The following is a 26,763-nucleotide window of genomic DNA, read 5'->3' as shown; positions in this document are numbered from 1 at the left end:
TTAAGGTTGGTTCCAGAAGTAAGGGAACCTACTTTTACATCTGTGTGTATTATGTATGCAATAATGACTACATTTTTTTTTAAGTTTCAGAAACAATATTGCTTTTCTGAGTTAATAATGAAAACGAGTGGAAGTCTACTGTAGTTTTTCCCACACAGGGGGACATCTGAGTTTGGTGAGAAATCTTCAGAGGTTGGCATGTGCAATTATGCTTCTCCTTGGTGAGCTATGAGTTGGGCACTTAATTATGTAAAAAATATTGTAAGAGAGCAGTTGCATAATCCCCAAGAGAGTAATTATTGTCTATCTTGGCAGAATGCAAGACTCTTTTAATCTGTAAATAAGCAATCCTATGTGGAAGAGCTACATGTGGAGTGATGCTGTGTTGTAAAGGTCTCTTATGAATTTTTTAAAGTGAAAGTGGAAGCTCCATATGCTGATTGGCCTCTGCCTTTGTGCTTCAAAGGGTTGATGATGCTTCCCCTGTGGTTTTAACCCCTCCTGAAATATTTAAGCCTCTGAGAAGGATTCCTGTAAATTGTCAAACTGCATCTGAGTTAAGCCTGTGAAAAGTCTGAATATTTCAAATACAGAGGAAGTAAAGTGTTCTTTCTGTAAAGTAAAAAAAACGATATGAAAAACAAAACAACAGAATAAAACATTGACAGTGCTTAAGGAATGCTTGAATTAGCTAATAGGTTTCTCGCTTATTGGAGGATAGTAGTCTTATGAGCTGCAATGGCACACATAAAAATATTTTTAAAAAGTAAGTTGCTTTCAGTGTATGTGTGTACTTTGGTGGGTCTGAGTCTTTTGGATACTGAAAGTAAATTCTGGTTTTAAAATTGTCGACAGATCTGCCTTCCCTCTTGTTCTTCCTATTAGTGTTGATGAACTGTGCATGTTCTTTTCCAAAGTTGACTTTTCCAGTTGAGCAGCAGAGTCCCCACTCCCACCCCTTTGCCTACTCAAGGACCTCATTCTGGGTGACTCTCCTTCTCTCTTGCATGACCAACTTTTCCCTCTCTACCAAGTTATTCCCATCAAAATAAAAACATGTAACAGCTTCCATTGTTTTTAAAAAGCCCTTCCTTGACTTCTCTGACTACATTCTCAATGCTCTTTCCCCTTTGCAGCAAACTCAAGAGTCTATCTTCTATATTCTGTTTTCACTTCCTCTCTTCCCATTGTCTCTTAAACCTTTTCCAAGCTCCCCAGTCGACATGGAACCTGCTTTTGTGAAGGTGTACCTGTGACCTTCACACAGCCAGGTTCCATGGACAGCACTTGGTCAAATCTTACTATCAGCAGCTAACAGTTTATCAGTCCTTCGTTCTAGAAACACTTTCTATACTTGAGTTAGGGAAAGCCTGTTCTGGTTTTCCCTTCCTCACCAGTCACTTGTGCTCAGCCTTTTGGTGGGCTCTTTTCCTGATCTCATAGGATTACTGCAGTCCCAGGTCCTCTCCCCTCTTCTGCTTTCTCCCGAAGTCATATCTGGCATTATCATGGTTAAAAATCTCCTGTATACTCTAAAGACTCCCACATTTATATCTGGAGTACATACCTGTACCCCGGACTACAGACTTGTCTGTCTAGTTGCCTGCTGCCCCACATCCCATTGGATGACTAATGGGTGTCTCAAATTTAACATAGTCAAAATGAAACACCTGGTCTTCTCACAGTTGTCTCTTACCTGGTTATTGTAATAGCTTCCTATCTGCTTTTCATGTCTCCATCTTTGCTCCAGCCCCTTTCAGTCTATATTAAAAACAACTGCTTGAAAGACCCCTAATAAAACATCAGATCATATCCCTCCTCTGCCCCAAGCCCTCCAATGACTTCTGTCCTGGTCAGCATAAAAGCTGGTCCAACAAGTTCCTTTCATCATCTGACCCCATTACCTTTCTAGCTCATCTCCTACCTTTCTCCCTGTCACCCACTCTGCTCCAGCCACACTGGTCCCTTCCTTAGACATACATCAGACACTTTTGCCTCAGGGCTTTAGCATGGAATGATACTGGAATGACCTGTCCTGTACTTCTGCGTGGCTTGCTCCTTCACCACTTTCAAATCTCTGCTTATTTGCCCTCTTCCCACTGATACCTTCTCTAACCATCCATTTAAATGCCCCCCCACCCCCCACCCCATCCCCATCAGTGCATCCTGTCCCTCTTCCTGGCTTTTTCTCCATTGCACTTACCATCACATGAAAATAAAATACTTACTTTTTTGTTTTCGTTGCTGAATTTCCTTTCGTTTTTTTTTAATCTGTCTGCTCTTACTAGAATGTAAGGTTCCCAAGGGAAGAAATTTTGTCAACCTTCTTCATAGCTGTGTCACCTGTGCCTATGAAAATAGGTACTCAAATATTGCTGAAGGATTAATTGAAAAGCAACCTCAAAAGTTGATTGACTTTTTTCCTTGTCAACTTTTTTTTTTTTTTAAAGCATTCTGGGTAGATAGAGGATATAGAGCATTCAGAATGATTCACTATATACTAATAGCTATTTCCCATTCCTCAGTTCCTCTGTTTGAAGAACATAAGGACATTCCTCACGGCCTGTTGCGAGACATTTGGAATGAGAAAGAGTGAACTCTTTGAAGCATTTGACCTGTTTGATGTTCGTGACTTTGGAAAGGTAATTACATTTCTTTTTTTATGTATTATTTTTTTTTAGTGGGAAACATTTTATCTAATACTTGTAATTTCTTGTTGAAGTAGGACATGGGACTTAAGTGGGCTAGGTATGTGCATTAGGTAGTTAAACTTCGCAGGTAAATGACTTAGCAAAAAAAAGCAAATAACAACATTGTCCAAATGAGAATTATTTTACATTTAAAGCAGTATAAGGAGAGTCTTTTATCCAGAAGTAACCTGTTGGCTATTTCAGAGGGCAGGATTACTCTTTTACATGCGACAGATAGTAGGAACAGTATTTTTTCCCCTCTGGTCTTTTCTGTACCTGAGAGGCACCTAAGTTTTGGAGGTTGAGAATGTTCTGCTGTCCCTCTCCCTATTTTGACCCTTGGGCAAGTGTTGGGGGAGACATGAATCCGAAATGTTTGAGATAGTCAAGTAATTCTATTGTTTGGATTTCAGTGTATACATGTTAGATTGTTGGACTTCAGTGATGTTTGTCACATGTAGATTGTTACAATGTTTGGTATTATCTGTATGTATACTAAACGCTTGTATGTAGTAGGTGAGAGATTATTGTTTCAAAAGTTATGGATATTAATTTAAAAGTGATTGGACATAAAGTTAAACTTTGACATGTCAGAAGCCATAAAGAGCCATAATTAAGGTGACTTTATTTTTGCTCCTGCTGACATAATTGTATTATGAAAATAAACAAATAGAAAGGGAGATAACTAAATGGAACTGAGAAGTTTGCCCTTGCTCTTATAATTCAGGTGCTAGTATTTCATCAGAAGGCTCTTTGACAGTGACACTTCATTTTGTTTCTAAGATGTAATATTTTGGTTATGAAATGAAAACCAAGCAATGGATTGGTTTGCTTTACCATGGGAATAAATAGCACAAACTTGAAACAGACTCATAAGAAATTTGATGCTGAAATCTGATACAAGTACGGGGAAGCCATCCTGCCCAGGAAGAGAGAAGCCTTGGCTTCTTGACTCAGAGTCACTTGGTCATCTTCTGGAAGTCACACTCATCAGACTGTCAGCCTCGAAGCCTATACAAAATGAAATGGGTGTAAGACTATGGTTTCTAAAATTCCTTTTTCCTTTGGCAAGCTGTGATTTAACTCTTTTGAGGTCCAAAAATGTGATGGAGGATAGCATGGTAACCAATCAAATGAAAACCAATCCTTCCGGTGGAGAGATTGGTAGCACATTTGTCTAAGGCCATGATGTGAAGCCTTGAAGACAAAGAGGAATCAACTAGAATCCCAGGTAAGGTGGATAGTCCTTTAAATTTTTGGCCCTAAAAAAAAGTCTTAATAGCCTAAAAACAGGTTTCCTTTATTATTTGACCCTTCCCCCTACTTTTAAAAAGTCTTCTTTGATTTTTCTTTTCTTTTCACTGTCTGTTGGGGAAATGAAAAATGAAAATGAATTCGGGAAATTAAAAATGAAAAAAAAAGTCTAGGTTTTTTTAAAGTTTTTTAAGGAGCTCTTCACTTTTCATTCATATTTTCAAGAAATGGTGTGGACAAAGATTAGGACATCATCTAAATTCTTTGGAAATACATGGCCTTGTTCTAGTGGAATGCCACTATGTGCTTCCATAATGGAAACTTTGTAGGAGCTGAGAAATTAAAGAGTTAATTATAAAGGAGTAAACTGTGTGCTTCTCAAGGGTAAATGTATTTATGGCTACTTAAAATATTTTGAAAGTGATAAATTTGAAGCAGAGTTGAACTTGAGAATGTCATTGAGAACTTGATCCTTGATCCTGTACTTACCACTTTAAAATCATACATTTTTGCTGCCAAGACTGGTGCAGTGTCCAAACTACATTTGACTTAAATAAACCAGTGAAAGTTAAAGAATTTAGGATGCTGGGCCATAATTTACCAGGGTTACTAATATTAAACATTATTACTCTAAGCAAAAACATCAATACTATCACTCAATGAAAACTTTGGAGATAACTTCTATCTTTTCAATCTTTATATATGTGTACACACACACACACACACACACACACACACGAATCCTCATACCTGCCGTCTGACATGCAAGTTCTGTTCAAATTACATATGTAGTAGAGATTGGAACAATGGTTTGAACCCATATCTGACTGATTCTCACTGCTACCATTGTGCAACATTCACATAGCAGGTTCCGGTGTTTTGTACATACTGGCTCAATCTTCGTATCAATCCTGCCAGGTAGCTATCATTATCATCCATATTTTAATTTTTAAGTTTAAAAAATGTGAATAAGGTGTTAGAGACCAAATAATTTCTGGAATTGTGATGATAAATTTTAACAGGATGTAGACAGGTTAGTTTATTTTTCTTCATTCCTTAGGATTTAATTAAATTTTCGATTAACCTAAAAAGAAAATATCCTTATATGTATGCTCCCCTGTCTGCCTCAATTCATATAAATAGTGAATCTAGGATTCATATATATTTGACACCTTTTTGCCTAGGAATATATTAATTGTAACAATAGTATCTAAAGTTTTTATAGCATTTTGAAACTTTGAGTGTGCTTCATATCTAGACCTCATCTGATTCTCATGATAGTCTTAGGAAGGAAGCAAGCAAATATTCCAAATAAGGAAACCAAGAGATGGAGGTTTAACAGCAATTTAAAGGTTTCCTTGGTTGGGGAAAGAGCAGGATCTGGATCTGTATCAGGTCTTCTGACCTCTTAGCCCTTTGTTTTTCTTGGCTACTGTCTATGTTTGGGTCTTGCTGCTATGTGAATGCTCAGGGAGAAGGATGAACTCATGGGAGAAAACCAAGGGACAATATGAGATTTAAAAGTACAAGTGAGGGGCGCCTGGGTGGCGCAGTCGGTTAAGCATCCGACTTCAGCCAGGTCACGATCTCGCGGTCCGTGAGTTCGAGCCCCGCGTCGGGCTCTGGGCTGACAGCTCAGAGCCTGGAGCCTGTTTCGGATTCTGTGTCTCCCTCTCTCTGTGCCCCTCCCCCGTTCATGCTCTGTCTCTCTCTGTCCCAAAAATAAATAAATGTTGGAAAAAAAATTAAAAAAAAAAAAAAGTACAAGTGATCTGTGACTTGGAATCTAATTGCACTTTTATTTTTTTTATGAAAGAGAGGAAAGATTTAGGATACTGCATGAGTTGCAGTATAATGCTGGTTGAAATTAAGAACTCTACCTTTACAAATGTTTGACCGATTCATGTCTCTAGCCATGTAGTCAGTTTTGAGCCAACCCTCCCTCCCTTCCCTGTGGTGTAGTCTGCTCCCTAATCTTTATCTTAGTTCTCCCTTGGTTCTGGGTTCAGGAACTCTACCCTAAATCATAGGCTTTGATATGGATAGGTTTTCTTTTGGAAATTAGCCAAATCCTGGGAAAACTAAAGGAATGCATGACATTAAAAAGTACAAGTGATCTGTCACTTGACATCTAATTATACTTTATCTTTAGAAAGAGAGGAAAGATGTTTAGCATACTGTAGGTGTTAACAAAAATGAATGAAAGTTTTTCTCTTAGTTTTTGAGATAGTGAAGAACACAAATATTTTGGGCACTCTAGATGGGCTTAACGATAATTTTGCCTTCCAGCATTACCTTTAATTCCTAGTATTGAGTGCTTTACCCAATGTTAACATAATATCCATTTCACTTCAAACTCATATGTCAACAAAAGAATAGTTATGAACATTTCCTATAATTTGATTTTTTTTAAATTAAATCTCACAAGGATGGGGATGAATTTAGTAAGTTGACTTAGTAAGTTTACTTTCTTTTAAAGAAGATTGATCTTTTTCTGACTTTATAATAACAAAAAAGTAATCTTAGTTGGCTTCTTTTTTTAAGTATTATAATAAAGAACTTCTTTACCTAGAAAATTAAAGGTTACTAATTAAAATACTTCTTACATTGCAACAGGATCTGTAAATTTGCTCATTTCCATGCTGTATATAAATTATTCTTCTATTCCTCTGTGCAGACTGTCATGTTCTGATTAACAATTCTGCTGTTTGGAAATGTTTCCTACTGAGCTGTCTGTTGGCACATTTATAGTGCGGAAGTACATGGGATTTTTCTTGAATGAGACCATTTCTAGTGAGTAATAGAAGTCCTGTTGCTGCTGTTGTCCAGATGAGTGATGAAGTCAGCTTCTTCCTTTGGTTGTTTTGGGTGATATAAGGGCCTGCTTCTTGCTACCAACGAACTTCGCATCTGTTGTTTCAAGCTTTGTTAAACACCTTTCAAGTGTAAGGTGCTATGTTTCTTGAATCAAAGAGAATCACACCCGGCTAAAGGTAGTTCTAGCTGCTTTTAGTAGCAGTAGGGTAGTAGCAATGTGTTAAGGTTCAGGGCATGTATTGTCAAAAGGGAGTTCAATGCATTGGGAGTAGGGGTAGGTCAGGGATACACGTAAGAGCATTATTGAGAGGTCATTTTGTGTTTGGGTTAAGAATATGGTTTCTGAGTTGGATCTTGGTTTGAGTTCTGGTTATACTCCTTACTAGTATGTCATCTAAGACAAGTTATACTTAACCTCATTGAGTTTCAGTTTCCTCATCTATAAATTGAAGTTAGAGAGATAATGTATGTAAAGTGCTTAACAGAGTATCTAGATTTAAAGTATGCACTTGTAAATACTAGCTGTTACTACTCTTACTGTTACCAGTATTACAACTGTCATTACTAGTGTTAATTGGTTTCCAATTCAGCGGTAGGCATAGGGGTTGAATTTTGAATTGAGTGCAAGAATTAATGACATTGCAGGGGCAAGATGAAGAAATAAACTTTGTTTTTTCTAATGTAGCATAGCATTGGTCTGTTTTATCCTGTCCTTGTCCCTTCTTCTGTGGGCTTGCATCTCCTTTGAGAAACCACCCTTTTCCAGTCACATAGTTTGGATGGTTTGGTCAGTGAGAATATCCCATCCCTTTGGCCAGAGGGAAAGGTTCGGGGATGGGGCAGATCATTCATTTGGGACCAAGGTGATGTGTTGAGACATTTGTAGGGGCAATTCTATTGTGATCTCTTCCAGCTATTATGAGGCGTGGGGTAGCCACAGCCATCTGGGTACCACGTGGAGTTTCAAAACAGATCAAGTTTAGAGGGAGCAGAGCTGAGGAGGATCCCACATGTGAGGCTGGAATCATGCTGTGCCCAAAGACAAATACATATATCTCTGGATTTTTTCCATGACATGAGCCAGTATATTCTTCTTCTTTTCTTCAAGCCAGTTTGCCTTAGATTTCTCTCACTTTTGGTTGAGAGAACTAAGTGATTGACTTGGTTTTGTCTGTCCATTGACTTCAGTTGTGTAGATAAGTTAACTTTTCTTCTCTTACCAAAGTCCACACAACTTGCACACCATATGGTAGCCTCTACGTGTTTTATCATATATAGAAAAGGAGGTATGAGGACAGAATCCCAGAACATCTGTTTTGCAGCATGTAAATAAGAAGTATGGTCCCAGCTTTGTGTTAAATGCTTTCTGTTCCTTTCCATTGACTCAAGCAGTATTCCTAGATCTTCAGGTTTGGAAGAGACTCTCAAAGTCATCAGAAATTCTTCTCCAGTTTATCTGTGCTGTATGGTATCAGGTGGTCATTCATGCCTCTGCAGACTGGGAGCTCACTTCCTCCTGAGGCCCCCAGCTGTATTTATGTGTTGGGACATACAGAAAGATTTAAAGATGACCTTAAAACCACACGGTAAAAAGGACTAAACAAGGCCAAAACATTCATCTGGGGATTAGTAGGGCTTGGAGATACTCATTGATTTGGATAAAATGGTCCAAGAAGTCAGAAAACCCTACAGGATTCTATGTGCCCTCTAAGTTTTTTACTTTACTCCTCTGACCTTGGATTCCTCATCTATAAATACGATAATAATTTCTACCATACAGAATTATTATGAAAGCAGAGTTCATTTATGTAAAATGCCTGGCATATTGCTTAATAAATGATTGAACGAACAAGTAGATTGAGTATGGAACCAGTAGTTTGGGTAGATACAGATCATTCAGGGTTCTGAATGTGGAAATGTGTAAAGTCCAAAAGAGGATTCTAGGGGTATTTTTTGAAAGTTTATTTGGTTTGATACTTTTCTGGCTCAGGTTATTAAGAAAGTTATAATGCACATGTGTGTGTGCATGTATGCACACAAATGGTTATTTATACCTTATGTTTTCCTAGTTTTTTTGGTAAGAATACGTTTAACTTGTGCGTGTGCACACATGCGCGTGCAGAGATTAGTTGAGAGATCTGCAGTGAAACTTTCCCTGAAGGTAGTTGATACCTTAACACTCATTAAATGCCCCTCCCCCACATAAACCAAATTAGCAGCTACATCAGATTCAAGATAGAAATGGTTGAGTTGTTCACCTTAAGTACATGGCCATTTAAAAATGAACTTGCTGAGAAAACCGAGGGGTATATGGTTAACTTAATGTTGAAAAAATGTCTGTGTAATGGAAATTCACAACAGTCTGTACCATCTCCACTAAGAGGCATTAGTGTGTGTCCCCGACCGCCAACAGTTGATTAGCACCTGCTATCAAGCTGCCTTGACATTGTGAGCTCAAATTTCTGGCCCATCTGTAATGCCTTATCATCTTCTGAGAGTATTTGCTTGGTTGTATCCTATAGTTTGTGTGTTTTCACTTTTTCATCCTTTTTAGCCTAACATGTTTACCTCAGGGTGTATGTTAAAAGGTTCAAGGACCTCTTCCTGCCCAGCCTGTGCTGTTAGCCCAGGCTGCCTCTCAGCACTTTTACCTGGATGCTGGCTAAGCTCCACGTTCTCATCCCTGCTTACAGTCCTTGTGGGTGCTGGGGAGCTTACCCTCTGAAGCACCACATACATCCCAACACAGCAATACTGGAGGACCTGTGATTGGTTTCCTACTACCTATGCATCTCCTTGGAACTTTACCTGGTTTTCCCGGTCACAAGAAAACCCTCCCTACCAAAGATGCGTGAGCCTCACTTGGGTCTGGGTAGCTTCAGAGATCTCATGTTGGCGTGGTTTGAAAAATTCATATTGGCTTGTGCACGTGCACTGATCAACAACTGGAAACATTTTTCAAAGATCTGTATGTAACTAAGATGAATTATCTTGGCACATAAACATAATTTCTCTTTTTGAACTCCCACTCTTGAGAAGTTTGACAGTGCTCGAAGTATCTCTCATCCCAAATTATTCAAGTCTTTGGGGCTTTTGCAGTCATAGAGCCCTAATCAGCCTTGGTTCAAAATACCAGAGGGAGCTCAACGTCTGTCCAGTGGATGGTTGGCCAGCATGGTTCTATTGAAGAGTGGTCCCAAGGGCTTCTTCAGTAGCTCTTGTTCTCTGATGCTGGCATACTAGTGTCACTCAACCAGGCACTACCAACACCCCCCCCCCCCCCCCCCCCCCCCCCCCCCACCAAATTTTAGCCTCTGCATTGAACCTGGTCAGGCCACATTTCCCAGTTTTAGCAGTGAATGCTGTTCAGAATCTCATGGAATACTTTCCAGCCAGGAGGCTTGAGTCAAAGCCTCCTTATTCAGCCTTTACAGAGGTACTAACTTCAACCTGATAAAGCAGCATTTGGAATCTCTGGTTCCTTTCCTTCAAGAAGGCCCTGGATTTGTCCTGCAAAATCAGCCAGCTTCCAGCCTAGAGCAGGCTAGCCTATCAGGGCTAGTGTGAGGAGTCAACCTCTGTCAGCCCACAAAGGCCTTCTTTACTTTCTCCCCCTTGAGCAGTGGGTGGTTTGCTTGTATTTACACAACTAAGGGAGAGCTTTCCAGTGATTCCTTCCTGAACAAAGAAAGCTTGTTCAAGACCTCCATTTGTGTCTCCTTAAGCCTAGAAGGAGGGAACAGCTTCTGGCCTTCCCTAATGTGTCTGTCTGGTTGGCTCTTAATACAATTTCTACATCTTTAGCAGTATTCTTTTTTTGTCTTTTTACAGAGCTGACCTTTTTAGCAACCTCTACATCTATTTCAGTCTGTTTGCCAGTATATTTCACAAGGTACTTAATGCGAGGCAGATTTTCCCATTTTTACGGCACCTCAAAGAACTCTGGTACCTGAGACATGCAGGATCATTCTTTACACCTTAGTGATTTTTCAAGTTCTTTTTCTTTTCCTTCTTTTTCTTTTTGTCTGCTGATTGTTTTTGAGCCGGTTCAAAAAAACTCTGCACTGCTCTCCAACCTTAGTACAGTTGAAAATTTCTAGAATAGCATTTCCCAAAGAACCCCATTGTCTTGAGAAATATTAATAGATAGCATGGGAAAAATATTCTTGTACAAATACATTTGTTAAACTGCATATTCTCTATGGGATATGGTATAGTAGAGGCACTGATGAGTCCTGCAGTGAGGAAAATAGTTAAGGTTTTGCTTAAATCTAGGGTTTCTAAAACTTGTATATAAGTAACTATTTAGATATCACACAATCTCTTTAAACTCACTATGTATAAAGTTGAACTAGTCTTTTATTTTCTTCACCCATTTCTATTTGGGTAAAGCTATTCCTTTATTCACACTGCCAGGGACTAAAGTTACAAATGCCTCTGTTACGGCCGTTGTCACTGGAGTTATTTTAACTTCTAAGCTTAGAAGCTTCTGAGCTTCTAAGTAGCTCCCTACCTTCAGGTTTGAACCACTCCAGATTTTACTTTCAGAGTAATCATAACAAAAAATGCAGAACTGATCATTTTACTCTTAGGTTTAAAGCTTGACAGTGGATCGCTGTTGCTTACAAGAGAATAAAGTCCAAACCCTTTTACAGGTCACACAAGGTTATTTGTGATCAGACCCCTTGTCTGCCTTTCTAACCTTATTTCTTGCTTTCCTACTTCTATTACCCACCTTGCCTCGGTCACATGAAATCACTAAAGTCATCATCACTCTCCAGTTAATACTTATCAATATTGTTTCCTTTGTCTAGAGTGCTCTTTCCTCCCCATATCCCTTACCCCTAGTCTTTAGTGACTTATTTTAAGATTACACACAGAAATACATTGCTTGAAATCTGAGAATGGATGATTTATCCAGAGCTCTGTGTGTAGTTGATTCTTGGATATATTGAATACCCCCTGGGGCCTGACTTTGCTAATGTCTCTCTGCCTCTTTCTTCAGTTCCAGCTGAACCTTTGTGGTCCTCCTCTGTCCTGCAGAAATTTAACCTTGACATATTAAATCTGCTCTCTTCCTCAGCTCATTTTGAGACTTTGAGATCAAGTAAACCTGGTTTTCCCCCTCCCCTGTCCCCAGTTACCAATGTAGGAAAGTTACCCAACTTCTCAGGGACTTCATATAAAACAGCCCTAATGAGCTGTGGTGAGGAGTATGCATTTGATTCTCTGGTGGTTTGCACAGTTAGCACAGTGTGGGCCGTAGGCTCAGTGGTACCATCTCTTGAGCAATTCACCCATTATTTCTTCATTCTGCGAATGTTTGTGAGCTTATTCTGCCAGGCACTGCCAAGTGCTGCTTAATCAACATGGGCAGACAGTCTCCTGCCCTCGAGTTGCTATTTGAGTTCAGGAAACAAAACAAGTAAGGCATAAATAAACAAGACAGTCACAACCAATGATAAGTACCATTGAGGAAATAAACAGTAGAATGATGAACTACTGGAGGAAGCCACTTTGGACAAGGTGGTAAGAAAAATCTCTTTGAAATCCCGGACACCCAGTGAAGGCAGATATTAGTATTGGATATTTAATAAAAATTAAGTTTTAGGTAAGCATGCTTTAAATAGATTCTAACCCCACTTCTTCCAGCAGAACCCCTTGGAATAGTCCTTTAACCTAGTCTCTGCTTCATCAACTCTCAAATCTCTTCTGATTCTAAATTGTCACTTACTGTTAAAGGTAATAGGAGCACATTACATTTTATAAAGTAATGCTTTATTTTGATAATTCTTAGTTGTATAATCCTCTCTAAAAATACTTAGGCTTTTAGCCCAGGTCAATTCTATTTTCAGTTATATAGGAATTCCTTTAAAATCTTGAGAATATATAAAGATTTAACTGTACATATACACTTATATATACATATATAAAGGCATTATAAAGAGATGAAAGCATGTTAAAGAATGTTGCTTTGATTTTGCATCTTTACTTGGTAAAGTTAGGAGAACATTGGTTATCTAGAAGTGGGAATTTAGTTTGAGAACTGAAACTGAGCTTCTCTTTGCTGTGCCAAGGTTTCCTCCAAAGATGAACCTCAAATCTTTTGAGTGGTAGTTTTTTTAAATTCTACTATATTCTTAATATATATGTAAATAAGCACACAGGTACGGGTTTATAGATATACCAAGATTACTAGACATATCTACATACATACCATCTGTAGTAATTTATTTATTGTACCTTTTGTTTATAAGTATATGCATAAATGTAATTTATGATTTTTTTAACTTGCATGCATATAATTTAAGTACCATATAGCTGCATATTGTAATTCCTGTTACATGATGATCTATGTGAGCTTCATTATATCTTTGGTTAACCTTGTTTATGTATAAGCCTTTTTTTTTTCCTTCTAAAGCTTTTAAACCAAAGGTGTTTTTAATCCTCTCTTGAAGGAATGCACCATATTGCAGAAGGTATAAGTAATGAAATTATTGTAGTATAGCATGCTAAGTGCAATAATGGACAAATGAAAAGATGCTATGCAAGAGAAAGGGTTCCGCGGTTCCTAAATGTGGTTAAGGAAGGTGCCTCAGAGTTTATCCTTATGCTTAATCTAGACAACAACAACAACAACAACAACAACAAACAATGCAAAACCAGGAGGGGGTGCTGGTGCTGCTGCTGCTGGCTGTTGTTAAGAACTTCCCAAGACCATGTCTTTGGTACCATTTTACTTTATCCTCACAGCAACACTATAATGTTGGTATTTGCTTCCATTTGATGGCTGAAGAGACTGAAACTCAGAGTTAAAAAAACAAATCATAGCTTATAGATGATGCAGCATGGATCTGAGACAACTCCAGAGGTCATGTTCTTAATGGTCTTACTGCACTGCTTCCAAGCAGAAGTGGGAAAGAGCTTTCTGGATAGGGGGAAAGTCATATAGAAAGATACAGAAGGGGGGATCCATGTGGAATATTTGTGGTTCTTCAGAGAGTCCTGTAGCTTTATATGAGATGCAGTTGGGGTGAGTAGGACCTTGAGGTCCAGCAGAGATTGGGGCCAGGGTGTGTGGGCTCTGGGGTCTTGCAGGGTCTGCACTGATTCTGATGGAGGGCCAGAGAACAGTTCTTAACAGACTTGAGATGACCCATTGTGCACTTTGACCTAATCACTACCATGGAGGGGAGACTGTATAGGATTGTTGTAATGCCAGCAATTGGAAGGGCAGGTGAAAGGAAAGCGATGTGGCTGAAAACTATTGCAGACCTTTCCAGAGCAATGGCAAGAGAGGCCCAGAGTTTGAAAGCTTTTCACCATTTAGGAATTGACGTGACCGGTGAAAGAGCAAGCAGAGGGAAGAGAGAACATGGACTCCTGAGATTCTCCTGAGTGCCTGGAGGGGAAGTGGAGCTCACTGTAAGGGGAAATAATAGGGCAGCAGCAGGCACAACTTACAGTGTTTGTTTAGCATAAGAATCCTAATGGCATTTACACTCACTTTCTGTAGATATATTTTGCAACTTACTATGTTTTATTTTGCAAACATTTTTACTATATTTGACGTTAATTTTCCCTGTATTTCATTTTTGATGTCTTTTTGCATTTGCTGATTATCTAGTAGAGATTTGCTCTCTAGTAGAACACTTAAAAACTTTTTGGGGTTTAATTATTTAAAAAAAATAACTATAATACTTAAATTTTTGTAATAGTACACTTTTTAGGAGTATTTGTCTGTTCCAAGGCTATGACAGATATATGCTGACCCGTACACACATTCTTATTCCTATATTAGCTTCTGGCCCACATCCCATCTCAGCTGTGTCCAGGGATCCATAACCTCCTTAACCCTGTTATTATATTACCTTAAGGGGTAGGTTATCCAAGACGTAAGCAATTCATTGAGTCTGATTTGCTTTTGGTAAACAGTTACTGTGAATGTGATGTTTGAGAAATCCGCAAGGAGAATTAACTGGTTAACTCCAGTAGGTGATCTAATAGCCAACTTACTCTTCTGTACAAGCAGCAGTGGTGGAAAACTCTTGGTCTTTTGTGTTTCTACTGTTGTGCTTATGTATTTCCTATCAACGGGATCTTCTGGAAAAGAAGGATGGTATTTTCCATATTTATTCTCCCTGTTTTTTTTAAATGACTTACGCACATCTGTGGCAATAAAAGAATGCTGGTGTTTGCATCCCATGCTCAGACGAGTGGTAAGGAGGTAGCAGTGGATGAATGCTCTCGTCTGCACAGGCTAGCAGAGGAAGTGTGTGTCAGGAGTATTATGAACACCAAACAACTACAGGAAACAATACCTGGTAGTTGCTGCAGCTGTGTGGAGACCAGCCATGCAAGCTTCCTCTGGACAGAGTTTAGTTTCTGAGTTGCTTATTTTCCACCTAAAGCACCTATGTCTTTGGAGGACTGCAGTGGAGAAATATTGACTATGGGCCTTTCTTTGGTTTGCCTCAATGCCAGTTATAATGCTCTTTGGCCAGTAAAAATCCTGCTGAATCAACATAATGTCCGAGGACTAACAGTGTCTGGACAAGCCAGGCACAGAGCCGACAAAAATCATTAGGTTGGAATGAATGAACGGCATTTATATCTTCCAGAATATTCCCCCTGGAACTGTGTGTGCCTGTGTGCACACAAGCAATTTCACTCTAAATGTGCTTGGTGACCCTAGGTGTAGGCTTTACCTTGCTACTGTCCTCCTGTGTTTCTGTGTAAAGGATAGGAAGGATGATGCTTGCTGCTTCTGGATGGGGAGGTACCTTGTAGATCATTCCTGCCCTTCAGGCTGTCTTTTTAAAGTAGCTGACTACTCATACTTCATCTTAGACAAAGTGATCATCTAGAATGGTTGTTTTATGACATGGGAGGATATGTAGTACACCATTTTTATTGATCAGTCTAAGTGAAGTTTGTTTTTTTTTTTTGTTTGTTTATTTTGAGAGAGAGTGCATAAGCAGAGGAGGGGCAGAGAGAGGGAGAGGAAGAATCACAGGCTGACAGCACAGAGCCCGATGCAGGACTTGATCTCACAAACCACGAGATCATGACCTGAGCCAAAATCAAGAGTTGGATGCTTAACTGACTGAGCCACCCAGGCACCCCTAAGTCAGGTTTTGAAGACTGATTTCATTGGTTGTGTGGTTTGGGTAAAGTAATAAAAAAAAATGGATAGAAGGCCAGATTCAGGTTAGAATGAACTGTGTCCGCTTGTTATGTCTGTAAAGCTTTACCTTGCATTAGCAAAAATCACTGCTGATGTTCTTCTAATAGCCTATTAGTTTCTGGGGGGAAGCAGCAGAACAGTGTGAACTTACTGACTTCCAGATAATAAAGGACGATTTCTTAGGGAGCTAGTAATTTAAAATTTCATGGCATTATAGTGAAACGAGTATAAAATATAGCAAAAGGATGGTATTAATTAGCAATGGTTTTCCAAAAAAAAAAAAAATTGCAGAGGACTTTTTATATTTGTTGTAACTTGGATTTGATCAATACGCCCGCCCCCCCCCCCCACCAAGACTTTCATAAGTGGATAGATCCTCATCTAGATAAATAAGCAATCAAACATATGTATCGTTTTTCCCACACTGTTTTGGGCTGATGACAGGACTCCCTTCTACAGTATTTGAAAGATGCCTGGTGATGGCACAGAAATTTCTGAATAGCAACCGTTTCAATTATGGATAATGAATTATTTAGAAGATCATCACTAATAATAAATCATAATCTGTCTTCCTAAATTTTCTGATGGGTCCTGTAGCAGCATAGAATTTATAACTAACTCTTCTAAAGGACAATCCTCTAAATATGTGAAGGCTTTTATTCTCCTCAAAGTCTTCTTAAAATGAAATAGACCCAATATGCTCAGTTGTTTCCTTTTTCTTTGTAGTGTACCCACTTCTAATAACGTGAGATGTATTTTTTTATGAATATAATTTATTGTCAAATTGGCTTACATACAACACCCAGTGCTCATCCCAACAAGTGCCCTCCTCAATGCCCATCACCCATTTTCCCTCTTTGCAACCCCTTGAGATGTTTCATATGATAACACATATGAAAAAAGGAGTTAAAGATCAAAACATTTAAAATTGAAAAGGAAATTGGAAGTGATGTAGAGGAAGGGAAACTATCATCATACCAGCTAGTTTGAGGACTACATTTATCTCTCAGTTGTCCCAAAGTCACGCGGGGCGGGGAGCAAAAACAAAAAACTGTTAATTCAGAAAGTGAGCTTTGGAACTAGTCTTTGTGCCAAGTGGAATTTGGAAAAAAAATATAAGCCCAAGATTTAAAAAAAATATTATAGAAATAATAAAATATATGGAAATGTAGAAAGACTATCACAGTGATCATTCCTATATCCACTATTCAGGAATTGTTGACACTTGATCATGTTTGCTTTATCTATTCTATGTAACACAGGTTTCCTTGCTATCCAAAAGTTCACTTTATGCCTCTCTGCTTTTATGAAAGACCTACATTAGTACCTGTTTTTAGTTACCTGAAAAATATCTGAAGAGGGTTTTTGCTTTTAGGAAATGTTAATTGTTGCTTTGCTCTGTGCCGTTTTGGCTTATGAATGGCTTCATAGGAACACTTTACTTTTGGATAGTGGGAAAGCCTGTACTGCTATTTCTGATGAACTATTTCAAAGTAAATTGTAGGTAAGCACCATGACATTTGTTTCCTAAATACTTCAAGTTTTATAGCTCCTAAAATATGGTGGTTTTCCTATGTAGCCGTAATATCTTTATCATGCATAAAAAAATGAGTGATAATTTTTTAATATCATTTAATATCTAGACCATACTCAAATTTTACCTGTATCCCTAAAATATCTTTTATAGCTGGTTTCTTTGAACTAGGATTGATTCAGCATTTAGCCATTGTATTTGGCTGTTGTCTCTTCAATTTTATTCACATTTTGTTTTGTGTTTAATAACTTTCTGATAACGTGCTTATGGTGATGATCATTTCTACTGGGTTTTTATTGGATTTAACCTACCATTTTTGGTTAAAATTAGAGTAAGGCATGAGTTTTCTATAATCCAGTACACTCTTTTTTATTTTTTTATTTTTTTATTTTTATTTTTTTAATTTTATTTTTGGGACAGAGAGAGACAGAGCATGAACGGGGGAGGGGCAGAGAGAGAGGGAGACACAGAATCAGAAACAGGCTCCAGGCTCCGAGCCATCAGCCCAGAGCCTGACGCGGGGCTCGAACTCACGGACTGCGAGATCGTGACCTGGCTGAAGTCGGACGCTTAACCAACTGCGCCACCCAGGCGCCCCTAGTACACTCTTTTTTAAAATGAAGTATAGTTGACATAATCTAAGCACTTTTAAAAGCTTTGTCTGGGGGCGCCTGGGTGGCTCAGTTGGTTAAGCATCTGATTTCAGTTCAGGTCATGATCTCACTGCTTGTGAGTTTGAGCCCCTTGGTGGACTCTATGACAATTCAGAGCCTGGAGCCTGCTTTGGATTCTATATCTCCCTTTCTCTGTCCCTCTCCCACTCATGCTCTGTCTCTCTCTCTCTCTTCTAAATAATAAATAAGCATTAAAATTAAAAGCTTTGGCTGCATTCACTATAGGAGGGGGCTCAGTAAAGTTTTTTGTAAGAATCAAGTAACTTGTCTTATAATGTCAAACAACTTACAAGTCCTTTAGGACTATTACATACCAAGTTCTGAAACAACCATATGGAGTTACTCAATATGTTTTCATACAGAGTTAAATACAGTGAATATACTCTTGTAGATAAATACATCAGTGAAACATCTCTTTCATCAAGAAACCTCAGGCATCCTTGGGTCAGAGGTGTTTGAGCTCTAAGATTTTCATCTGACTCAAAAAAAGGCGTTTCAGTCATTCAGACATTGTGAAAAATGTCAGCATTCTGATCTAGTTCTGCATAAAGAACCCTGTAATTTTAGGAACATTTAAAGAATTAGATGTCCTGCTCCTGCCCATGGGGTTTCATTTCCATGGAGAATTTACCCAAATATTATTAGGTATAACTCACACTTCCAGGATATTCTGATCTAGAGGTTCAACTGATTGTTTTTTCTTCCATGGTATTATATTTAAAATTTTATTAAATTATGATTTTTAGGGAAGATAATGGTTAAAATTTTGAAAGTAATAGTTTTTAGGGAATAGATTAGGAGAAAATAGAAATATTTTTTAGAGGGATCCCATATTTCAGTTGTACCAAATGTCATTCTTAAAATGAAGATGCTGTTTAAACCTTACTCTCTTAGGAGCAAAAAAATGGAATGGACAAAAGAATTTTCTTAAAATTGGGTGAATTTCCCCCTTTAAATTGTATTATTGTATCTTTAATAGTAAGAGTGTGTTACTACGTTGACAAGAATTCCCCCAATTCAAAAATAAAAATTTTATAAACATATTTTCTTCATTTATGGCCAGAGTGGTTGTAGCTTGTTCAGGATAACCATTTCTCTATCTATTGTTGTTAGGTAGCATTAGTTAAATAAACAAAACCTGTCCCTAATTTGGGTCTGGTCAGTAATGTAATAGTTATAGTCTTCTCTTTTCCATAAAAAATTACCTATGTAATCCATACAACTTTCTTTCACATTTTTTCTCTCCCTAGCCCAGCTGATCTAGAAGGACTCCGAAAAGCATTCTTTATTCCCTCAGTAGGAAGTTCAGTACTGTCTCTTAGTGAAGTTGACAGTCCTTTTTCTGAGACAGGAATCAGGGACAGTCAGTCAGTAATTCCCCCCCTTCATTGTGTATTCATTGAGTATTTCATGAAAAAGTTTTAGTTTTGTTTCAGGGAAGACATATTTGCCCCCCAAACTGTACAAATGCCCCCAAGAAAGTTTACAATAATGAAACAGCAGTTGAGATGTGCAGAAATATAATCTTTTCTACACTTCATATTTTCTACTATTCCTGAACCTACACTATTCATTGTCATGGAAAGTGTTACTGTACTTTTGAAACTTTCAACAAAATTCAAAATCCACATTTAGGGTTTCTAATAAGCACAGTGAGACAATAGAAATTACACTGATTTATTACCATATAGTAAAAGAGATTTTTTTTTGGCTGAAAAGAAGAAAGTAACACATTAGTAATTTAATATAATACTAAGGCAATCTTTTCTTCATAGGTAGCTTTTATGTAGTGCCTATACTTACATCTGTGACGGTTTATTAACTTTTAAAATTTGAGCTAAGTGAAGATAGGCAGGTCAGTATGATTAAAATCTGAAGTCAGGAGTTTATCAATGATATCAACTAATTAACCAAGAATACCAATTTTTTTTTTTTTTTTAAATTTTTTTCAACGTTTATTCATTTTTGGGACAGAGAGAGACAGAGCATGAACGGGGGAGGGGCAGCGAGAGAGGGAGACACAGAATCGGAAACAGGCTCCAGGCTCCGAGCCATCAGCCCAGAGCCTGACGCGGGGCTTGAACTCACGGACCGCGAGATCGTGACCTGGCTGAAGTCGGACGCTTAACCGACTGCGCCACCCAGGCGCCCCACCAAGAATACCAATTTAAGGAGAGAAAGAATGGGTCTTCAGTTTCCTCACTATAATCAAATTATTTTACCTAGTTGGTACAGTTTCTGAGAGGATTAAAACCGATAATGTTGTATGGGAGATCTTCGGCATAATGCTTGACACATGAGTGTGTGCTAGAAAAATATTAACTGATAAAATATGTTTAGACATTTATTGGACAGAGGCTGTTATTTTCATATGTTTACATATTCCTCTTTTCAGTACAGTTTGCATTGCATAATTTGCATCAAATTGAGGTCAAAGGTGTAAGTCTAATCTTTCTGAAGAATAAATAATAGAGGTATGAAAACATGGATAAAACAATATGTAAAACATTTGATAGCTCAGTAATAATCAGCAGACTTGTTATAATTCATGACCCATTTAGAATTTTATATATATGCTGAACCATATGAAATTTCTAATGTTTCACAAAAATTAAAGTTTGATGTGGCTTAACCTAGTATTTTGGCTCTAGATGGCTTATGAAGTAGATGATTGTTTTAAAATGAGAAGAGCTGTCTGTATAGATAATAGCTGGTTTCTGCATGCTTTTTTTTTTTTTGTAAAACTAGAACCAAATGAGTATATTTTTCCTTTAGCATAAAGAGGAACTTAGAAACAATAACAGTATTGCTTCTGTTTTTGTAATTGAAAAAACTTCTTGGAATTAGTCAGGAGACCTGGATTTGTTTAATAAAGAGTTCTCCAGTTCTGTTTCTTATGATTACTTGACTTCTCACTTGTTAAATGATCTCTTGGCTAATAAACAAAAAATTAGCGTTGACTATTTGGAAATTCAAATTATCATGAATTGGGCTTGCTTTTAGTAGCCTCTGTTAATTAGCATAAAATCTGTACTCCTCTGATTCTCTGTGGAACAGTACTTCTTTGTTGGTAAATGTATACACCTTAGATTACTATGTAATATCAGTATGTTGCCAAATTTTAAATCCCTCAAAAATAGTGACTCATGGTATCAAAGATAGAATTTTTTTCCTAGACTTTTTTTCTGAAGTAAAAACATTCTAAGATAGGAATTGAGAGTAAGGACTTGGGAAAACATTTTTTGCTGCTCCCCGTGTTCATCAGTGGTAACAACCAATAGCACATTCCATTTTGCAAGTGCCAAAACCTTACTGTGCCTCACAGGATGTTATTAAAATAATGCTGAAAATGAATAAAGAATATATTATAGATCTTTGACATCTTTTATATCAATATCACATTGCAAATGAATTTTTTGCTTCATGCAACTGTGTCAGTCTTTAAAAAGTTCAATTAAGACCAAATTTAATGATTATATATTATTTAGTTATTTTTTTTTTTTTTTGAGAGAGGGAGAGAGAGGAAGGGAGGAAGCGTGTATACTCCCTTGTGGGGAAGGAGAAGAGGGTGATGGAGGGGGAGAATCTTAAGCAGACACTGCCCTGAGCCCAACATGGGTTTGATCCTCAGAACTGTGAGATCATGACCTAAGCTGAAATCAAGAGTTGGACACCTAACTGATTGAACCACCCGGGTGTCCCAACGGTTCATTTTTTGAAGATAAACTTCTTGAGTGCAGGGGAAGATAATGACATAAGTTTAAAGATGTTCCCTTTACTTAATTCTGTTTCCCTTGATGATGTGGAGAATTTGAAATAGTTCTCTAGATAGCTTTTCAGGTAGATGAATCTTGTTCAGAGTATTGAATATTTGAGTTGGTAGTCCTGGCCCTTTAGCATGAATTTTCTAGAATAGTAATTCTGGGACTGTTGATTACCAGAACATGGGAAAGAATTTGTGTCCATTCTTGTGGTTGATTATAAGGTTTTTATATGTCTTCAAAATATGTATTAATTTTGAAAAAACTCTTGCATTTTTACCTTCATACTTACAATTACTTGAATTGTTAGATTTTTAAAGTGATAATTAAAATTCCTATTATCTTTCATTTTAGGCCAACCCTTAAGATAAAAATTAGTTAACAAGAGAACAAATCAAAGTCTTGTCTGTTAGTTATAAGCTTGATAGGCCCTTTAAATTAACTTTGAACATAGTCATTTTGTTTATTTAAAAAAAAATTTTTTTTTCAACATTTATTTATTTTTGGGACAGAGAGAGACAGAGCATGAATGGGGGAGGGGCAGAGAGAGAGGGAGACACAGAATCAGAAACCGGCTCCAGGCTCTGAGCCATCAACCCAGAGCCCGACGCGGGGCTCGAACTCACGGACTGCGAGATCGTGACCTGGCTGAAGTCGGACGCTTAACCGACTGCGGCACCCAGGCGCCCCATAATTTATTTTTTTTTTAAATTTACATCCAAGTTAGTTAGCATATAGTGCAACAATGATTTCAGGAGTAGATTCCTTAATGCCATTTACCCATTTAGCCCACCCCACCCCCCACAACCTCTCCAGTAACCCTCTGTTTCTTCTCCATGTTTAAGAGTCTCTTATGTTTTGTTCCCCTCCCTGTTTTTATATTATTTTTGTTTCCCTTCCCTTATTGAACATAGTCATTTTGATTTTTATGATGCCTGTCCTGGAGGGAGAGTGCTACTTGAAGTTGCATGTGTCTTTCAATCAGGAAATCAGTATGTTGGATAGAAATTTCAGTTATCTGCTATCTTCCTATCTTGATTTTTGGTTCAAGCCGGAAAATTGATATGTAAAAATTCCTAGAATAATGTGATACTCTCTGCCTAATCGCTCTCAGCTCTTCAAAATGTTATAAATATAACCCCTGGTTTCCAGCCACACAGCCATGTTGAGATGTGGAGTGACATCATTGTAATCCTATGTCTATGGCTCTCAGCAGTACTTTCACCTTTACTTCTTACCTTGTTCCTCCTGGAAGTCCAGTATCTCATGTCAGCTCTTGAGGAGTTCTGTTGGTTAGCATGGGGTTGGCTGTCATCCTGCTTCTTCCTTCTCCACCTGTTAGCGTCAGTGTCCCCTCTGAGCTTGCTTGTGAGTGTGGATGGGATGCTCTGAAGCTCCAGAAGACTCCAGGCTCTTGTGTTGCTCTGTGAGTTTCCCTGTCAGGAAAGGCTGTTGGATTACCACCATGGTAGTGAAGCCTTTGAGGACGAGCTGGCCATCTGAAGACCTCAGGTTGGCCAGAGCCACATTGTTTTGGGCACAGTGCAGGGATACTGCCTTTCTCAGCTCTCTTAGTACTTTCTTCCTCTCTTAAGGGCTGTACCCTCCCTGGGCTCATCATATTCCTAGGGTAGAGACAAAGGAATAAGAGTGAGCACACCATGTTGTGGGATTTCCTCCCTCTGTGTTTGGAGTCTTGCTCTGGAGTCTTTCTCTCCCCCTCCCCCCCCCTTGGTAGTGCTGTCTTTAGGATGAATGGTTTTTTCATTAGGTTCCTCAGTCCCTTAATGATTTCTGGTGGGTCACCTACCAGCAATAGCAAGAAAATCAGGCATGGTTGAAACACAAAGATTTGTGTAGGTTCTAGTGGTAACATAATCCCTGCTCCTCTTTAGGATTTTACCTTATAAATGGAGTTTAAATAACATAGATTTCATGAAAAGCCTTATTTGTGATGATACTGTCATGCTAATTTAGCAAACCTGTTTCTTCTTTTGGGCCACATATTGAGACTGCATCCTCTTGCCTCCCTTGAAGTTTGATGTGCCCGTGGGACCACATTTATGTGTGTAGGAGTAATGTGTACCATTTTCAGGCCTGGCCCATTAAATACATTCCAGCTGTTATCCTCCATGTTTGTGTGTTTGTTTTTCCCATCTACCAACTGGGTACAAAGGCCCTTGAGTCCTTAGAGGGTGGTGCAGCCGCAGAATGGTTGGATCTTGGGTTCCCGAATCACTGTGTATGTAGGGAAAAGTTGACTATTGACCAAGAACACCATCGTTGGATTATTAGGTGAACAAAAATAAACTTAGTGTGTTAAACACTGGAGCATGGTGGTGTGTTACTGAAGTTAGTGTTGCTTTTTCATATCATTTTTCAGTAGTTATAAATACCTTCTTTGCCTTAAATACCTGAGAGATGAGACACATCAATATTCATGATTCACTATGGCAGAGAGAAGATATTTTCAAGGTGGGCAAAGAGATCACTACAATCACATGTTGCAAAAATGTTGAGCTGCAAAATTGCAGAGAAATGTCCTTAGATTTAGTAGTAACTAGAACGCCATTAGAACAGTTTTAACAGAGAAAGTGACAGGTGACCAAATTGCAGAAAGATGAAAAGTGAGTGGTGGATGAACAAGTGGAGACTAGTGAGTGAATTTATTGAATATAATTGATTCTATCAGTGCATTCATAGGATTGTAACATTCATGGAAACAAGGGAATTGTTTATTTTTGAAGCCATTTGCTAAAAGCTGCAAAGGTAAAGATCTTCCCTGACATGGTGATAGGGAGACCATATAGTCATGTTTGCTCATGATGTACTTGGTTTATGCCTGTTGACTGAGTGTAATTATTAATTGTGCCCTTTGATTCTTAAGTGGCCTGGTTTGGGTAAAAATATACAGTGATACTATCATACTATACATAATACTATACTATACTATACTATACTATACTATACTATGTGTACTGTACTATGTACGTATACTATACTATGTATGCATACTATACTATGTATGTATAATGTATACATGTATACTATACTATACTATGTATGATACTATACATAATACTATCACTGCTTCATCTGAGTATGCGAGTAGCTGTTAAACACCTAGGAATTGAACTCATGAATAAGTTGCCTTTGCATCCTTGGAATATTTTTAAGTTACATTTTATGAGGGAGTTGAAAGATTTTTTTCTTGTCTTACTTTATAACATTGCAGAATTAGCCCTAATATGGGACTATATTTAGGAACTAGAATGTAGGATATTTTTTGCTGCTTCTGATGATCTATTAATTTTTAAAATATTTCTCTTATTTATTCATAATGCATATTTATAAATATAAGCATATTTATAACTTATATTAACTTAAAACTTTTTTATATTTATATTTTATAGAAAGAGTTTTGTGTGTACACAAACATACATATTTGGCTTGCTAATATTTTGAGGATTTTGGCATCTATGTTTATCAGATATTGACCTATAATTTTCTTTTCTTGTGGTGTCCTTTTCCAGTTTAGGGGTCCTTGTCTGGTTATTACACGGTTAGGGATAATGCCAGCATCACACACTGAATTTGGAAGTGTTCCCTCCTCTTCTATTACCACCACCTCCTTCTCCTCCTCCTCCTCCTTCTCCTCCTCCTCCTCCTTCTCCTCCTCCTCCTCCTCCTCCTCCTCCTTCTTCTTCTTCTTCTTGTTCTTCTTCTTCTTTTCTTTAAATGTTCAGTAGAATTTACCAGTGAAGCCATCTGGTCTTGGATTTTTCTTTGTTGGGAGGTTTTTGATTACTGATTCAGTCTCCTTCCCTGTAGTTGGTCTTCTTAGATTTTCACTTTCTTCTGATCCAGTCTTGATAGGTTGTATGTTTCTAGGAATTTATTCATTTCTTTTAGGTTATATATTTTTTGGCATTTAATCCTTCATAATAGTTTCTCATGATCCTTAGTATTTCTTATTGGTTGTAATGTTTCTTCTTTCATTTCTGATTTTATTAGAATTTCTTCACTTTTTTCCTTAGTCTAGCTAAAAGTTTGTCAATTTTAACTTTTCAAAGAACCTCTTAGTTTGATCTTTTCTATTGTCTTTCTAGCCTGTATTTCATTTATTCCTAATCTGATCTTTGTTATTTCCTTCCTTTTATTGACTTCGGGTTCAGTTATTGATTGATTGATTGATTGAGGTGTTAGGTTGGATTGTTTGAGATCTTTTCTCTAATGTAGGTGTTTATCACTGTATACTTTCTTCTTAGAATTGCTTTTGCTGCCTTTCATAAGTTTTACTATGTTATATTTCTATTTTGATCAGTTTCAAAATATTTTATTTCTCTTTTGATTTTTTTCTTGACCCAAATATTGTTCAAGAACATGTTTAATCTCCACATATTTGTGACTTTTCCATTTTCACACCATTGTGGTCAGAAAAGATGGTTGCTATAATTTCAGATGTCTTAAATTAAGACATGTTTTTTGGCCTAACATAGGATCTGTTGTGGAGAATGTTCCATGTGTACTTGGGAAGAATATTTTTCTGCCTTTGGATGGAATGTTTTGTGTATACCTGTTAAGTCCATCTGGTCATCCAGTGTTGCTTTGTTGATTTTGTGTATGGATGGTCCATTTGTTATTGAAAATGGCTTATTGAAGTCTTCTACCATTACTGTAGTACTGTCTATTTCTACCTTCATGTCAGCTAATATTTACTTTATATAGTTCTCCAATGTTGGGTGCATAAATGTTTACAATTGTTACATATATTTTTTGATGGATTGAGTCCTTTATCATTATATAATGGGCTTGTTTTTTCTCTTGCTACACTTTTGGCCTAAAG

The 26,763-nt window shown here is 37.7% G+C and overlaps 1 protein-coding gene across 1 annotated transcript in view; it reads left to right on the top strand.

Moving 5' to 3' along the window:
• Positions 1-2,507: 2,507 nt before the first annotated feature.
• The window catches only part of VAV3 (vav guanine nucleotide exchange factor 3), a 271,460-nt gene continuing 247,204 nt past the window's right edge, over positions 2,508-26,763 (top strand). The window contains exon 1 of the mRNA XM_040471158.1: positions 2,508-2,642. Coding sequence (XP_040327092.1) covers positions 2,583-2,642 — 60 coding nt within the window. The 5' untranslated portion in view covers positions 2,508-2,582. The remainder of the gene's footprint in view (positions 2,643-26,763) is intronic.

This window comes from Herpailurus yagouaroundi, unplaced genomic scaffold (assembly GCF_014898765.1).
Source record: "Herpailurus yagouaroundi ecotype Mexico unplaced genomic scaffold, PumYag 77, whole genome shotgun sequence".
NCBI lineage: Eukaryota > Metazoa > Chordata > Mammalia > Carnivora > Felidae > Herpailurus > Herpailurus yagouaroundi.
Note: the sequence above shows the minus strand (reverse complement) of the source record. Positions and strands in the feature narration are given on the sequence as shown.